The 17708-nt window shown below is 38.1% G+C and overlaps 1 protein-coding gene across 2 annotated transcripts in view; it reads right to left on the reverse strand.

The window, feature by feature from the left end:
* LOC121872719 (maestro heat-like repeat-containing protein family member 1) overlaps window positions 1-17708 on the reverse strand; it is a 225743-nt gene that overhangs the window by 43437 nt on the left and 164598 nt on the right. For both annotated transcript variants that reach the window (XM_042375729.1, XM_042375730.1), the window contains exons 19-20: window positions 13307-13415; window positions 3043-3189 (exon numbers count right to left, since the gene is read on the reverse strand). In XM_042375729.1, the coding sequence (XP_042231663.1) occupies window positions 3043-3189; window positions 13307-13415 (256 nt within the window). The remainder of the gene's footprint in view (window positions 1-3042; window positions 3190-13306; window positions 13416-17708) is intronic.

Consider the following 17708-nt stretch of genomic DNA (forward strand, 5'->3'; position numbering starts at 1 on the left):
TAATTTCCGACAAAAGCTTAGGAAACTCCCTGGCTGCTACCATGTCAGCACTGGCAGCCTCACCACTCACTCTTATGTTGTGCAGGTTTGAACGAGCCTTAAACCTGTGGAACCAACCATGTCGAGCAGTAAATGTTTCTTCAGCATCACTCTCACCATATTTAGCCTTTACGTTTTCAAAGAGGCTTATGGCCTTCCGCTGAATTAAGTTAAGGCTTATAGGCATGCGGTGCTGATGCTGGTCTTCCAGCCACACACTCAAAAGTTTTTCCATCTCTGCAATCACTGAGCCTCTTTTCTTACTAATGATCGTGGAATGCATTGGCACAGAATCTTTTACATGTTGCATAATGCGTTCTTTGTCCTTCAAAAATTGTCCCAACAGTCAAACGATTCATCCCAAGAGCATTAGCTATGCTTATCATTTTCTCACCTCTTTCACAACGCTTTATAATGTCCACCTTAGTTTTCAACGTAATAGTGCGACGCTTCTTACTACCACCAGCACCTCTGGCATCACTCTTACGCTTCTGAGACATGTTGGGGTCAATAATATTCGTCAAAACCACAAATAACACCATGAGGCAGCAGAGGAACACAACAACAACAATGGTGCTAGGGATACAGGGTGACGCTAAACAGCCAACGCCATCTATTGCGCGGCGGTTGAGCTTACGACTCAGCGCGGTTTTCAAACAGGCAATTGTGCAATTCGGCATAAGGACAAGTTTGTTCGTATCTCTGAAAGTTCGTAACTCGAATGTCCGTAAGTAGGGGAGCTCCTGTACTCGAGAGAAAAACAAAATACTGAAAAGACTGAGAGTCTACCCAGATGCACCTCAGCCCATCTCCTAGAATAAACAAAACATTTTTTTTTGTAGTATTATGTTAAAACAAACACTCATAAATCAACACACATAAAATTTATGGGACATGAAACGGTCTGTTTACTAGCGATCAGCTGATGGGAAGATTGGGGGGGGAGACGTGAGGTGATATGTTTGACAGTTGATGCCAAGGTCTAGTAATTATTTATTTATCTGTCCTTAGGAGTGACTAAGTTTTTCTCTTATAAAATGTCACTAAACTGACCTGGAAGAATATAATTAACATCGCTGGAATTTTTATAAGATAGTGATTAATTTGAATATAAACATGCTATAGTTTGCATTAGACATACAAATTTTAGTTCTAATTACAAATGGCTAAAAATTTTTATCTTTTGTGCAAACTATATAACGTTTATATTCAAATCATTCGCTGTCTTGCATTAATTCTACCAATGCAAATTATATTCTCCTAACTTTAGTCTGTGATATTATATAAGATAAAAACTTAAAGCCTACTGTATAACCACCAAACCCTGGCTGGGAGGGAGGGAGGGAGGGAGGGAGGGAGGGGTGATAGTGACATGTTTTACAGTTGGTGCCGAAGGTCTAGTGAAGTATTTATTTGTTTATTTATGTCCTTTAGATTGAGTTTATGTTTTTTGTTTATAAATGTCACAAAAGTGACCGGGGAGAATATAATTTACATCGCTGGAATTCTTATAAGATAGAGATTAATTTTAATATAATCATGCTATAGTTTGCACTAGACAAAATTTTAGTAATCATTTAGTACATTATTTTGAGTACTGCCCTTAGGACAAGTGTAGCGTGCCCAGAGAAACATTAGGCGCGAATTTTAAAATATGATGTGCCAGATTGACTCACGCAATATTGGAAATATTCATTTTAAATTAAAACATTGTCCTTAATTGTGGGTGTCTTTTTAAATTAATAATCTTAAATTGAATTGCCTTAAATCGACGTTCTACTGTACAATACAGGATTTTTTATCGTAACTTATTTATTGGTATTTTTTTTATTTATTCCTCACATTTCCTGGTACTGTATATATAATTTTAAGAAAACTATGGCTACAGGAGGAAAATACACACAAAAGTTTTTTCCTAAATACTCCCAACTGAAATGGGAGGGGGGTAGGTGTCTTATATGCCGTTATCTCCCTCAGTCATACACTCCAACACTCACTGTTTTTTTCCTTAACCAAAGTGTGTAAGTTAAGTGCACGTACTATGTGACATGACTATATACGCAATGGTACAGTACTAAATTAATTTATCTAACACAAATAGAGCAGATGTTGTGAATAAAAGTTTATAAACTTTTTTGCTAACCATAAATATATTTACAACTTACCTTTTGTCTTTATTCAAGACATCTTCAGGTGATGAGACCCTTTAATCCCCCCACCCTGACACTGGGTGACCTGACATTGCATCAGACTACCCAATCCCACCCTACCTCCACCTGACCTGGAGAATTTTGAAGCCATATGTAGTTATATTTAAAATATTAAAAATATACGGCTCATAGGAAAATCAGGTATTCATGAATTTCAAGGAGTAGCTAGCCTAATTTCTATTACGCTTCTTGCTGAACATAGTTTTATGTGATGGAATAGATAAACATGAATATTAAAGAATGAAAATAAAAATAATCCAAATGAATAAACAAATAAATACAATACAGTATTGTAATATGTGGAGGCCCCCAGATTGTGGAGGCCCCTGGGCAGCTGCCCACTTTGCCCACTCCTGAATCCGGCCCTGCTTTTGTAAGCTGTAGAAGTGTAAGATGATCATCAAGTACAGTAGTTTTAAAACATTTTTTTGGGGGGGGGGGGGCAAATGTAAAAATTTATGGAGCAAGAAATGGATCCCTATAATTACCATGAGAATTTTACTAAGATACAGAACGAATCACTATAAAATGAGACCATAACTTTTTCTCTCTTGAGGCTCTACTGTACAGCAGTAGGGGAAAGACTACAGTGTATATTTTTATAATAAAATCAAATTTCACAGTTAGGGTAAGGGTAAAATCCACTTGAGACAGACAGACAAATAAACAGACACACAAACACACCACAGTTACTCCACAACAAATACAATACCTCATTTCAAGTACTGTAGTGTACAGATTTTTTTTAATATTTGTGAAACCATGTATTATTGTATGTAATTGGCACACTTACTTGATCATTCTGCAGCTGAGCAAAATTGGCAAGACCCCGTACAGCTAAGCGCCGAACATGCACTGAGCGGTCATTCAGTCTTGATAACAAACCATCAGTGATATTTTCCAGAAGTTCATAATTCCCTCCACATTTTTCTGCAATTAACTGGAAAAGGAAAAGACAAAAACAATTAGGCATAATGTTTCCTATTACAGTACTGTCAAAGAAGAGTTTAAGGTTATATTGAGATAAAGGGGGAAACAAGGACAGAAAAAATTAAGGAATAGAGTACAGTCAAACCTAAAAAAAACAAATTGCTTGGGACCAATGACCAAGCAGTGGTCGAATTCTGGAAAAAATTGGACTTTGGATACCTAAACATCTTGGTTTTTCCAAACATAATTTTAATGTTATAATTATACACAAGTTCCCTGAAATCCCATTATATTTTTAATTCCTTAAATATTGTGACAAGTAATTTCATTGTTGGCCTTTAACGTTCATTACATATAATACAGTACAGTACAGTATATACAGTACATCATTTGCAAAAAGTACAGTAGTACAGTACTGAGGACCCCCCATTAACAAGCAGTCCAATTTACGAGATTTCAGTTAAAGAGTTACATCCTGTAAGGACTTTCAGTTCTATTAACGAGTACAAATTATATTAACGACAGCCTTACGAGAAACACATTTTGGTGCGCGCATCAGCTGATCGACTCGTCCGCCAATAACCGGTTCTATTTTTACCTTTGTTTCCAGTGGAGTAAACACCGAGAAAGTTGTGCTCTTGAATATTTTTGCATTTTTACATTAAAATTATTGGTCATTCTGAAATTTAGTTCACATATTGATAATATACAGTGCATTGTTGGTTAAAATAAATATATCTGGACCCGGATTTCGGAAGATTCGGACAAACAATTTGGGGGTTCTTGGCTAAGAAGCCCCCCTAAGAAGCATTCCCAAAACAGGGTGAAGGTAGTTTTAGGCTTATAGTTTTTATCTTATAAAATGTCACAAACTAAAATTAGCAGAATATAGCTTGAATTGCTGGAATTCTTGTAAGACAGCAAATTTATTTTGCACAAGATATAAAAATTTTAGTCCTATAGTGTACAGTAGTACATTTAAGTACACGTCTTTCAACTCGTATTTTGGGGTAGATATATGTAACTTTCTTCATATATTTTTACTCATTTACATGCACACACCATCCTAAATACATATTGTTAATTCTATTACTGATATACAGCACTTTGTATGTACTTTTTAATTAGTTTTAAGGGAATTCTGTGAGTTGGAACCAATTACCCAATATCGCATTGAAATAATAGATTCAGTTAACGAGATTATCAGTTAACGACTGACTCTATGGAACCAATTGTGCTCGTTAATTGAGGGACCACTGTACTAATTGGAGCAGACTCCAGTTAGAAAAATGCAAAAGTCCGTAAAAAGCGAATGTGTGTGTGTGTGTGTGTGTGTGTGTGTGTGTGTGTGTGTGTGTGTGTGTGTGTGTGTGTGTGGCGGGGGGGGAGGGGGTAAAACTGCTTAGCTGGGACTGTTTAAATAAAATTAGTTGTTGTTGCCATAATTCTCAGGGCTATTCAGCTATGTGCAGTCTGTGTGGCTCCACAGGGCCCCTATCCTGAATACAATACAGTAAACTCGCAACTTACGTGAGGGTTATGTTCCTGGGACCTCGCGTAAAGCCAAAAAATGCATAAAGTCACAAACACTCCAAAAAAGCTCCTAAATCGGCCTTAAATCACTATATACAGCTCCTCCCCGACTTACAACAGGGTTAGGGACCCAAATCCAGGTCGTAAGTCGAAACTTATTAAATAATACATAGAAAATTTAAAATGGGTGTCTCATTTTCTTCTCAGCACCACAAAACTCTCACTTTTAAGCTTGCCAACCATTTTAAAGTGAATTACAAACGAAAATTTTGTCAGTATACAGACATTGGGACTCAAAATAAGTAATTGGACAAAATTTTGGTACGACTGAGGCAGGTCGTAAGTGCAGGTGGTCGTAAGTCGAGTAGGTCGTAAGTCGGGGAGGAGCTGTATATATACATACATATACACTAGAACTCATAAATCACTACTGTAATGTGATACAGGTGATTAATTTTTATCTCTTGTGCAAAATATATGATGTTTATATTCAAATTATTCACTGTCTTATAAGGATGCCAATGCCAATTATATTCTCCTAACTTTAGTCTGTGATATTATATAAGATAAAAACTTTAAACCTAAAACCACCAGACCCTGGCTGGGAGGGGAGGGGAGGGGAGGGGAGGGGAGGGGAGGTGATGTATTGTAACAGCTGGTGCCAAAGGTCTTGTGGGTATTTATTTGTTTATTTATTTCCTTTAGGGTGAGTTTTTGTTTTTTGCTTATGAAATGTCACTGAACTGACCTGGGATAATATAATTTACAAAGATTATGAAAATTTTGAGTTTGTAATTGGAAAGCGTAACCTAACCCCAGGGTAAGCCGTGTACAGTTGAAACCGCATAAGAAAAATACACGTAAGTTGCGAGTCTACTGTATATTTGTTGCTTAGTAGGATTCGTATTTCAATTCCGATGTGTCATGTGGTGTTCGCATCTCAAAACTGCTGGTGCGTGAGTTTAAGCCATCTGGTGCCAGTAAGTCTGGGCTTTAGAGGTTATATATACACCCACCTCTCATTTTCCGAGGGGGTTACATTCTTGTAACCACCGCTTAATTAAAAAATGCATAAATTAAACAAACTTTTCCCATAAGAATACATGTAAATGGTACAGGTTAGAGGAACCATAATATACTATACAGGGTACGAACAGTGCTCTCACTTAAACCAAGCACGCGGCCAACCTCCGACACATGCTCTCCTCTCTGAAGGCGGGTGATCACAATTAATTTCACGTCCATTCCGATTTTTTTGTGGCTTTTTAGCCTGAGGCGCCCCAGAGGAGGCAGATGGACATTTTCCAGACATGCTCAATGGGGGAGACAGCGTTTAATACTTAAAGGGTAAGTGATAAACATACAATGCAAATGAGAGCACAGAGATAAAGTTGTGCTGGTGTGAACTGAGAAAGTGATATGCGGGAAGCTTGTTGGACGTCGTCACAGTTGTTGTACAGAATACTTTATTATCATCATTATCTTCATCATTAGTTGTAATAATCTTTATTATTACAATACAGTGAGTTCTGCTATAACGCGTGTTTTGACAACGCGAATTGGCTCTAACGCGATTTATGAATAGAGGAACGATATTTGTAAAACGCGAAGGCTTGTTTGCTGTAACGCGATTTTTGCTTTCTATTTCTCCAATTTTGTGGTATTAACTGTGAATATGGTAAAGAAGAATATCTCCAAGAAGCGTTCTGGTGATCGCATTCCCGGTGATGATCGTAAAAGAAAGGCTATAACACTTGGAGAAGCTCGATGTTATCAACCTCAAAATCACTCTTGTCCCCCATCAAGTTATATTCATATTTTTTCAAGGTAAAGTGTTACATTTACTGTATGATTTCATTATTAGATATGAATGTAACATTTATTTAGACTGTGCTATCCATTGTGTTAGGCTAACTACTAAATTTTTTTTCGATTTCGAGTAATCTGCACCTAACCCTATTTTCTCCATAAGCCCTGTTATTTCTATTGCGCGAATTTCTATAACACGATGTTTTACAAGAACACAACTATCGCGTTATAGCAGAACTGACTGTATTATAATAATTAATTATCATTATTATTAATAATATTGAAATTGTTGATGTTGATATGACTGCAACTTTATAGTAATAACTTACAAGCACCTCACCAGGCATCACACGCGACTCCACTGCCAGGCTACCAGGCGAATACGCGCGGTAAATTTAAACTGTCTTGAGCGCGTTATTAAAAAATAGGTGCGCGTAAATTAGCTTTTGGTATTAATTGAACAATCACGTTATTCCAAAAACGCTTAAATCAAATGCCCGTAAAACGCGAGTTACCTGTATAAGTAATATCTCTGTTAGCTGGAATCCCTCAAACCCGCAACTCTCTCATAGCCGGAATTGAAATTTTCTCGGAAAATCGTTCCCAAAGCTGGAATTTTACGGAAAATTCTGGCTTTGGAAACGATTTTCCGAGGGGCATATTTTCCAGAAAAATTCTGAGGAAATTTTGCCAATACCCAGAAAATTTCGGGGATCGGGGATTTTTTCCCGTGTTTGATATATGATGTAATGTGCAATTTCTGGAACTTCCAAGTACATTTTTCTGTTACCCAGAAAATTCTGGGGATGGGGGATAATTTTCTGGGTTCAAAAGATGATGTAATGGGCAATTTTTGGAGCTTCCGAGAAAAATTTTCCGTTAGCCGGAAAATTTCGGGGGATGACGGATTTTTTTCCGGCTTTGAGAGTCACCTCCTTACCCGGAAATCTCTCATTTCCGGAAGTGCTCTGCACCAATTGTTCTGGCTAATGGAGATATCACTAGTTGGGAATTGAACCCTGGACCTCTGAGTGTCAATAGGGATTACTACCACTATACTACAAGGACAACAAAAGCAATTCTAAGCTTTGCTTTATTCCACACAAAGCCTGTTCATTTGTCTTTGTTAAGCAACGTGAACCTCCATTGGGGATTGCCCGTGCCAACTATGTGGTCGAAGTAACATTTTACCGAATCCAACTAGGAAACACGAGGCTACATATATATCTCATCATTCCATACAGCACATAGACTTCCTTGTGAGTTATTAAGAATGTCACCTTCGTTGGCGAGCTCTAAGGTGACTAAAGAGGCCGATACGGACCAGCAGGGTCATCCACAGATGTTGTACGTGTGGAGGGCTACATCTAGTGCGGGAGGATGCAACGTAGACTACATTGGTGAAAGTTTTCAAGTGCCTTGAGGTGCCTCCTGTATGTGACCCATGTCTTGCTGCGATATACCAGGGTGGGGAGGACTACCGCTCGATATACGTGCAACTTTGTAGATAATTTCAGCTCCCTACAGCTGAAGACACGGGTGCGGAGTCTGCCAAAGGCAGATCCGATTCAACATGTTGAATCTCATCATCGATGTCAGCGGGGGTGGACAGGTGGGAACTGAGATCCCGAAAGTGGCAACATTGGAGAGGGTAGTACCGTTAAGCTGGATGGATGGTGGAGGTGTGGCTGAACCAGGGGCAGGATGAAAGAGACTCTGACTCTTATGTACATTCACCTCAAGGCTGAAGTGTGCATACGCATCTGCGTTGGTGATCAGGATATACTGTAGGTCGCGTTCAGTGTACGCGACAAGGGTAAGGTCGTCTGCATACTGAAGTTCAGTAATGGAACCTGCCGATACCTTTGTTCCTGCCTGAAGTCATTTATGTTGAAAAGACCCTTCATTCAGTACTCAATGTTCACCCCGCCGGTTAAATTGGCACTTGCACGAGTAAGGAAGGCAGCCAAGAAAATGGAAAAGAGAGTTGGTGCCACTACATATCCTTGTTTTACCCCCATTTGGATGGGGAAGAAGTCAGACTGGGTGTTATTATGCAGGACACTGCCGTTCATGTTATTGTGGAATTGCCTCACAATGGCAATGAATTTTGGTGGGCAGCCAAAACGGCTGAGGGTCTGCCAGAGGACTGCCCTGTTGGTCGAGTTGAAGGGCTTGGTTAGGTTGATGAAGGCCATGTACAGGTCACGACACTGTTCTCTGCACTTTTCCTGTATCTGACGGGCAGCAAAGATCATGTCAGTGGTGCCACATGATGGTCTAAAGCCACATTGAGATTCTGGGAGGAAGTTTTCTGCCTCAGGAAGAAGTCTGTTGAGGAGGACTTGGGCAATAACCTTGCCAGATATGGACAGCAGCGAGATCCCGCCGTAGTTGCCACCGGTCTCCCTTGTACTTATAAATATTGACGATGGAGGTGTCTTTAAGACCTTGGGGGATTTCCTCCTTTTCCCATATATTCTTCAGGAGAGAGTGGAGACGGCTGGTTAGCAAAGGTCCTCCTGCTTTATACACCTCGGCTGGGATTCAATCAGGCCCTGAGGCTTTGTTATTTTTCATCTGTTTGATGGCAGTAGCTACCTCATCCAGGGATGGAGGATAGCTGAGGTGGGTCAGCTCTGGATGTTGTGGGACCTGCTGGGTAGTCAGGACATCCACATTGGTGGTTCGGTTGAGCAGCGAATGGTAGTGCTATTTCCAGCAGTGAAAGATGCCCTATTCATCTTTAATTAGGTAATTACAGTTAGATGAGCGAAGGGGGGCTGCGCCATAAGTGATTGGCCCATAAAATGTTTTAGTGGAATTGAAAAATTTGTGCATCTTGTGCTGATCTGCAAGCTTTTGCATTTCACAAGCTATATTTTTAAACCAGTCGTTTCTTAGTTTGCGAAATTCATGTTGGGCCGCTGCTTTCTTCTTGCGCAAGGTATCAGTTTTGGTCCGAGACTGAGGGTTGTTCTGCCATTCAGTTAAAGCAGCACATTTATCATCGAAGAATACATTCATCAAACCAGTCCTGGTATATTCTTTCAATCTGGCCAAGCGTCACTCTGCAGATTTTTGTCATGACATTATCGAGAAAACTCCATTTGGCACTTGGATTTAGGTTGTTTATTGTCGGGTTGTTTATCAGTCCATGTTTGAGCTGCTCTCTGAAAGCATGTGCTACAGCTGGATCCTCTAGATGCTTAGTATTAAAACCTCTTCTGGAGGCTTGCTGCCTTAGCCATTTTGGGGCGAGTGAAGTGAGAGTTTGGATCTGACGAGCCGATGATCAGTGTCACAGTGGTCTGAGTCACGCATGGCATGGGTGATGAGGACATCTCGGCGATCTCTTTCTCTGACAATGATGTAGTCAATGGACCTAAACAAGGTATTGGTGATAGTGAGGTTGTGTGCAGCACACTTGCTGAGGAGGAGTAGGCCGTTGGGAATACAATTGCCTAGTTCATTTCTCCCTATGGTTTCCTGCCAAATGTTAGCATCTTTGCTAACTCTGGCATTGAAGTCACCTTGGAGCCCAACCTCATCATCCCTGGGGATAGAAGATAGCACTCTGTTGAGGTCAACGTAAAAGGACTACTTGATGTCATTCTCTGCATCCAGTGTTGGGGCATATGCACTGATGAAGAAGGCATGACGTGAGAGATTCAGTGGGACTCGGATCATCATGAGGCGCTGGTTGATCCCAATAGGCATTTCAGTTAGCCTATGTAGGATGCATTGGCGGATGGCAAAGCCAACTCCATAAATGAGGTTTCACTCCACAGCAGGCTTACCCTTCCAGAAGAAGGTATAGCCAGACCCCCGTTCTGTGAGTCAATCCTCATATGGGAGCCGGGACTGCTATGTCGATGTTATACATAGACAGCTCTTTTGCCAGTATCCAGAGGGGTCCTGACATTCCATGCAGCGACCTTAAGAGGTTGTATAGTTTTCGATAGCATAAGTATGACCTTACTGGGAGCGGTTGCCTAGTCAGGTCCGCTCCTTAGGCAGGCTATGTTTAGGGCACCCTTTCTAGCCCCCTCCCCACGTGGAGTAAGCAGAGTGGCTCATCGAAAGGGCTGCTGAGTCGCACAGACAGGACCAGATTGCACTGCTCCCTAGATCCCAGTGTATAAACAATCATCTTATCTATGATGCCCATGTGCAGAGTTGTGACTAGAGACTCCCGACAGTCATCTCTGCCTGTCCCCGTCGCCACTTGTTCATCATCATAGGATTTTTGGGGGTACAGTCAGTTCTGCTATAACGCGATAGTTGTGTTCTTGTAAAATATCGTGTTATAGAAAATCGCGTAATAGAAATAACAGGGCTTATGGAGAAAATAGGGTTAGGTGCAGATTACTACTCGAAATCGAAAAAAAATTATGAGTTAGCCTAACACAAAGGATAGCACAGTCTAAATAAATGTTACATTCATATCTAATAATGAAATCATACAGTAAATGTAACACTTTACCTTGAGAAAATATGAGTATAACTTGATGGGGGAGAAGGGTGATTTTGAGGTTGATAACATCGAGCTTCTCCAAGTGTTATATCCTTTCTTTTACGATCATCACCGGGAATTCGATCACCAGAACGCTTCTTGGAGATATTCTTCTTTACCATATTCACAGTTAATACCACAAAATTGGAGAAATAGTAAGCAAAAATCGCGTTACAGGAAACAAGCGTTCGCGTTATACAAATATCGTTCCTCTATTCATAAATCGCGTTAGAGCAAATTCGCATTATCAAAACACGCGTTATAGCAGAACTCACTGTACAGGGGTTTTGATGATGATTAGAAGTATGATGAGCTGGATGATGGCTGCGCGTGAGTTGATTTATGTGGTGAAGCAGGAGCGCAGACTGCAACCACACATCTTGGTTCTTCCTTTTCCTGATCCAGTGGTGCAAGTGTTGCAACGACTGGGGAGAGGGAGAGTCGCAATGGACTGCTGATAACCCAGTTTGTCGGGTTTCGCCTTAGTAGCCTGTCCATCAGACATTGCCTTCGTCTGCCTGTGTAGTCGTTGGGTTTCCATGGTGGTCACCTCTTCCGCTTATACTGCCATTGGGGTCTTGTTGGAGCTCTGTAAGCATGTCAGCCTGATGCGGATCTCCACCGCAGATTTTTCGTTCTGGATTTACTCCTGTAGCCTTATACCTACCAAGGTTAATCCGCAAGGCAGTGGGGCAGTGGTTGGTAGGTGCCAAGAAGTGTCCACATACCACTGGGCCTATGCGCCGTCCCTCTGGGGCCCATTGCTACTCTGAGATCCCCTGCTGATCTAGCCTGGGTCCACGAGGCACCCAGTTACCATGTGTTGCCACGAGGAGGCACAGCAGGAGTCTTGGTGGTGAGGATGCTGTCAGGTGAAGACTTATGCAAGTTGCTTCCCTGTTTGCCTCGAGGGCTAGCCAGTGGCGGCAGCTGAAAGTGAGAGGGAGCAAGCAGTGCTTGCACCTTAACACTAACATAATGCTGCCACGGCGCAGAATACTCCGGCTACACCAACGTTCTCTCCACCCTGGAAATGCCATCCCTCAGTGACCTCCACCACCAAGCACTGGAAAGGTTTGGCAGTGGACTACTGCACCACCCTCGTCATCGCCACCTCCTGCCACCTGCAGCCCCCCACCCAACTCACGCAGTCCGCCACTACAACAAAATACAGCCCATAAGAGCCCGCACGGATAGATATAAGAACAGCACCATCCCGTCTATTGTTAAAATAATAAACAACTCCTGATTTATGTACTGTACAGCCCTGTAAATGTATTCAATGCATATTATATCATTATGTCTAGATCAAATGTAAGTCTGTATATTTTCAGCCACCGGCTGCAACTCTATTAATAAACAGTTTATTATTATTATTACACACACACACACACACACACACACACACACACACACATACACACATACATACACATACATACATACATATATATATATATATATATATATATATATATATATATATATATATATATATATATATATATATATATATATATATATATATATATATATATATATATATATATATATATATATATATATATATATATATATATATATCCCAACACTACCAAAACAGGAATTAACACAGCAAAGCATCCAGAGTGAGGGTGATGACTCAATACCCAGCTGCCCTCTTAGCTCTGAACAGGGTTTTCAAAATTCTTAATTTTACATTACACATCCATCTTACTGTTCTCATTTCAGCTTATTCAACCATTTTAAATTACATACTGTATAAATAGTATATACAGTGGGGTCTCATTTTGCGCAAGTATATCATACTGGTAGACATCCGCGCATCGGAAATCCCCCACAAGTGATGCTCTTTAATATGTGTTAAAATTTCTGTATTGTACTGGACTCACCAGACCTTTACTCTAGAATGACTTTGGGTAACCAATTTAACCTTTCAAAAATGACATACTGATATAATGTCACATAAACTGCATATACATTATAAAATAAATATTTTAAGAAAGCCCAGGAAGTTAATTATGTGATACTCCACCATCTCCACCCAATAGTGGAGATGTGGGAAGCTCTGGGAAATGATAGGGGTCCAGGCAGGGGGTAAAGGATTGTTGGACTAAAACCCTTCAAAATCAATTACAGACACTTTATCTAATCATGCCAAATATAAACTTCATCTTATATAATAGTGCTAAGTATTTTATAATAAAATGTCTGTAGAACATTCACAAAATAGTAAATAAAATTAGATTTACAGTATAAAGATATTTACCTGAGCAAAGACTGCTGCCACAGTCACTCTCTGCATCTCATATACATGCTGAGTTTCCAAACACTTTACAAGTTTCTCAATATGTTTAGGAGATTCATGCACCAGCATCCTGTTGTTATTGTTGGGAGAAATGTATAACAATAAATAGAAGTATTCAGTAGAGAGAAAAACAACAACACAGTAATACTAGATAACTAAAATACTATACAGTCCAGTACAGTAGTAAACTAAAATTATCCTATACTTGTACATTGCACATATTTTTTAATATACTATATATATATTTCTATTCATATCTGGTCTGATTAAGAAAAGTTCTACTGTGCCACCTACAAACTACAGTACTGTATTAGCTGGATATTATATAGTAATAAATAATTATTTAATTGCTTCACATAAAATTTATTTTGTTAAATTCTGCATTTAAACATGAAGGTGATACAATATCATAAGGTATATATATATATATATATATATATATATATATATATATATATATATATATATATATATATATATATATATATATATATATATAATATATATATATATATATATATATATATAATATATATATATATATATATATATATATATATATATATATATATATATATATGTATATATATATATATATATATATATATATATATATATATATATATATATATATATATATATATATATTTCATGTAAATCCACAATGAAAACGTGATAAGATAATCTTATAAATCACACGGAAAATGGAAACAACGTGTGATTTTATCAAGATATATTATATTAAACCTCTATACAGGTAATAGCGTTTCGTTAGGTTGAAAAATATTTACCGGTAACTACCCGGTAACAATGGAGCTTGATGCACCAGCGCGCCACCGCTGTGAACTCAGCCGGGTGCAGGGCAGATCTGCTTGCATCATCTGTGGCCAAGTGACCAAATGCATTTGGCAAGGTATGCACAGGTGTCTTGAGACATAAAGTATTCATTTTTAAAAGTTTATTTATAGATACATAAATTTTTGTTAATTAAATTGAAACATCAATATGATGTGAGTCAGGTCATCTACACACAGTTGCCAGTTTCAAATTTTCCTTTTAAATTACAAGTTACACCAGTGTTCTTTTTGCAAATCGTTTTACAATACTGTGGGTGAGCAGGTATACTAACTATTACCGACCCACAGAAAAAATTAACAAATGGAATACCAAAATGTAAAAAAAAAATCTGTCTGACTTGCAACACTGTTGGTAGGGTCAGGTGTTCAGCGGTACCTGCCAGGACCCGGTAATCAAATTTATAACAATATCTAACACTCCAATTACTGTAGTTTATCAGTGTAGGCAATGGAAGCTAAAAATAACAGTTAAAAATTGAGAAATTGGAAAATAACCTAGAAAAGATGTTGGGCTATTTTTGGTGGGGCTGAGGGAGAAATTGCCAGCTGTTTGGTCTTTTTGGCGGAGAGTCAACATAAATATCCATTATAGTGTTGTTTGGTGTCTTCTGTGTATTTTAAAATAGATAACATAAATTAAAAGTGCCCATCAGCGATAATAGTATATAAAAACTTATTATCTTTCTGGAAAATGAAAGCAAGAAAAATAAAGACCCTTTAAAACACCAACAATTTCAACGTGCGCTAAAATTAAAGCTGGCAGAGGCCGTCTGTTTCCAGCGCCAGCGACCAGGGCTCTGCCGTATCAGCTAGACGGTACACGTGTTTTTCGAATCGTTTTCAGTTAAAAAACTTTTACATCACAAGTGAATTAGGATAGAATATTATTGTAATATAACAGTTTTTAACTGAAAACCATTCGAAAAGCGATTACGGTAACATCTTTTGAACGAAAGAAAGCGAGTCATTGTTTTTGTCACGATTTTATCCCACTTTCCACTGAATACGTACGTCATTTCAGCAAAATATTACATTTCCATATTCTCAGAAATAAATAGTAGTTTTGCTGAAACGTAATGCATTTCAATGTAAATTTGGATAAACTACATGAAAACAAAAGACTTTACCTAACCTTCCGATGTTCAAGATATGTTACTCGTATTTTTAATAGTTTTCGGTTAAAATACTGTTATATTAGTGATATTCTATTCATACTGTGGTTGATATAATACCTTCACGGAAATGTAATATTTTTTGCTGAAATGACATACGTATTACAGTGGAAAGTGGGATAAAATTGTGATGAAAACAATGACTTTCGCTTTGTTTCGTTCAAAAGATGTTACCGTAATCACTTTTCGAATGGTTTAGTTAAAAAACTGTTGTATTGTATTACAATAATATCCTAATTGACTTGAATAAATATTACGATACCATATTTCTGAATATTTTCATTAAAATCCATCAAAATCATTTTCCTTGTCATCGTCTGCAGCACCAAACAGCTTCTCCCAGTCCTCTCCTTGAACAGGGCTAGAGGGTAACGTGTTTTTCGAATCGTTTTCAGTTAAAAAACTGTTACATCACACGTATATTTTACCTAAACTGCGCCTGAATGAATATATTCTCGGAAATAAATAGTAGTTTTGCTGAAACGTGATGTATTTCAATGTAAAATAGGATAAAATACATGTCGAAAACAAAAGACTTTACCTAAGCTTCCGATGTTCTTGAGATGTTATTCGTTTTTTTAATAGTTTTCGGTTAAAATTCTGTTATATTACAATGATATTCTATTTATACTGTGCTTGATATAATACATTCACGGAAATGTAATATTTTTTCCTGAAATGACGTACGTATTACAGTGGAAAGTGGGATAAAATCGTGACGAAAACAATGACTCGCTTTCTTTCGTTCAAAAGATGTTACCGTAATCGCTTTTCGAATGGTTTAGTTAAAAAACTGTTGTATTACAATAATATTCCCTCCTAATTGACTTGAATAAATACTTGAATGGAAATATACAATATTTTTGTTGAAACTACCTGCGTTTCAGTGTAAAGTGTCGTGATAATAAATGGTAAACAAGTTTATAGGACGTAGTGTTTCTCTGAAGGTTTTGTTGTTCCTTTACCCTCAAAAACTTGGGTCGACCTATAAACGAGGAATATCATAAATTAACGATTTCTTGGTCATAAAATCGGGGTCGACCTATATACGAAGGGGGGTTATAGACGAGTATATACGGTATATGCAGTAATACCCCGATTTACGCGATTCTACATTTACGCGGTACCTAGCCAGAACCGGAATTTCATTTTACGCGGTGCATCTACTCATATACGCGGGTGAAGTATAACTTTTTTTATTTAGCTCATAAAATTCATACAAATTACCCAGCCAGAATATAATTTACATTGCTGGAATTTTTACAATATGATGATCATTTTGAATAAAAACATCATGGATTTTGCATTAGACATACAAATTTTAGATCTAATGTAATAATTTGGTTTACACAAAGCAAATATTTTATCTTTTATGCAAAATATATGAAGTTTACATTCAAAATATTTCCTGGCGTGCAAGGAATCCAGAAATGTCAATATTATCCTAAGTTTACTCTGAGGTATTATTTATTACTAAAAATGTAAATATATTGTTTTCTCCCAAACATTTCTCTGGCAGGGAGGGAAGGTGGGGGGTGGGGGGTAGAGAGGGAGGGAGGAACCCAGCGAGCGTGGGAAGAGGGGGAGGAGGCGGAGGTGGGGTATTTTGATTGACAGATAGTGTCTGGGTGAAGTATATATTTTTTTATTTACTTAAGATATTTGTTTTAGCTCATAAAATTCATACAAATTACCCGGCCAGAATATAATTTACATTGCTGGAATTCTTACAATATGATGATCATTTTGAATATAAACATCATGGATTTTGCATTAGACATACAAATTTTAGATCTAATGTAATAATTTGGTTTACACAAAGCAAATATTTTATCTTTTATGCAAAATATATGAAGTTTACACTCAAAATATTCCCTGACCTGCAAGGAATCCAGAAATGTCAATTATATTATCCTAACTTTAGTCAGAGGTATTATTTATTACTATACCTTAAAATCTAGTGTTTTCACCCAAACATTTCTCAGAGAGGGAGGAGCCAGGGAGCATGGGAAGATGGGGGGGGGGTTGAGTCCATTATTTGAATAGACATTAACCTGGGAACTGTATTTCTCTTAAATATTAATTGTGTGTACATACCATCATAAAATTAAGATGTTGTTTTTACTACAACATAGGTATTGTGTCGGAAAAAGTGGAGTTTGGGGGTCGGGCCAGTCTCTATTGGAATTAATCCCATATGTTCTGTTATTCCATTTAAGCAGTTTTCGTTTTACGCGGTACCCCGTGGGTTCAATTGACTGCGTAAATCAGGGTATCACTGTGTGTGTGTGTGTGTGTGTATATATATATATATATATATATATATATATATAT

This window comes from Homarus americanus, unplaced genomic scaffold, assembly GCF_018991925.1.
Source record: "Homarus americanus isolate GMGI-L3 unplaced genomic scaffold, GMGI_Hamer_2.0 scaffold39155, whole genome shotgun sequence".
NCBI classification, from domain to species: Eukaryota; Metazoa; Arthropoda; class Malacostraca; order Decapoda; family Nephropidae; genus Homarus; species Homarus americanus.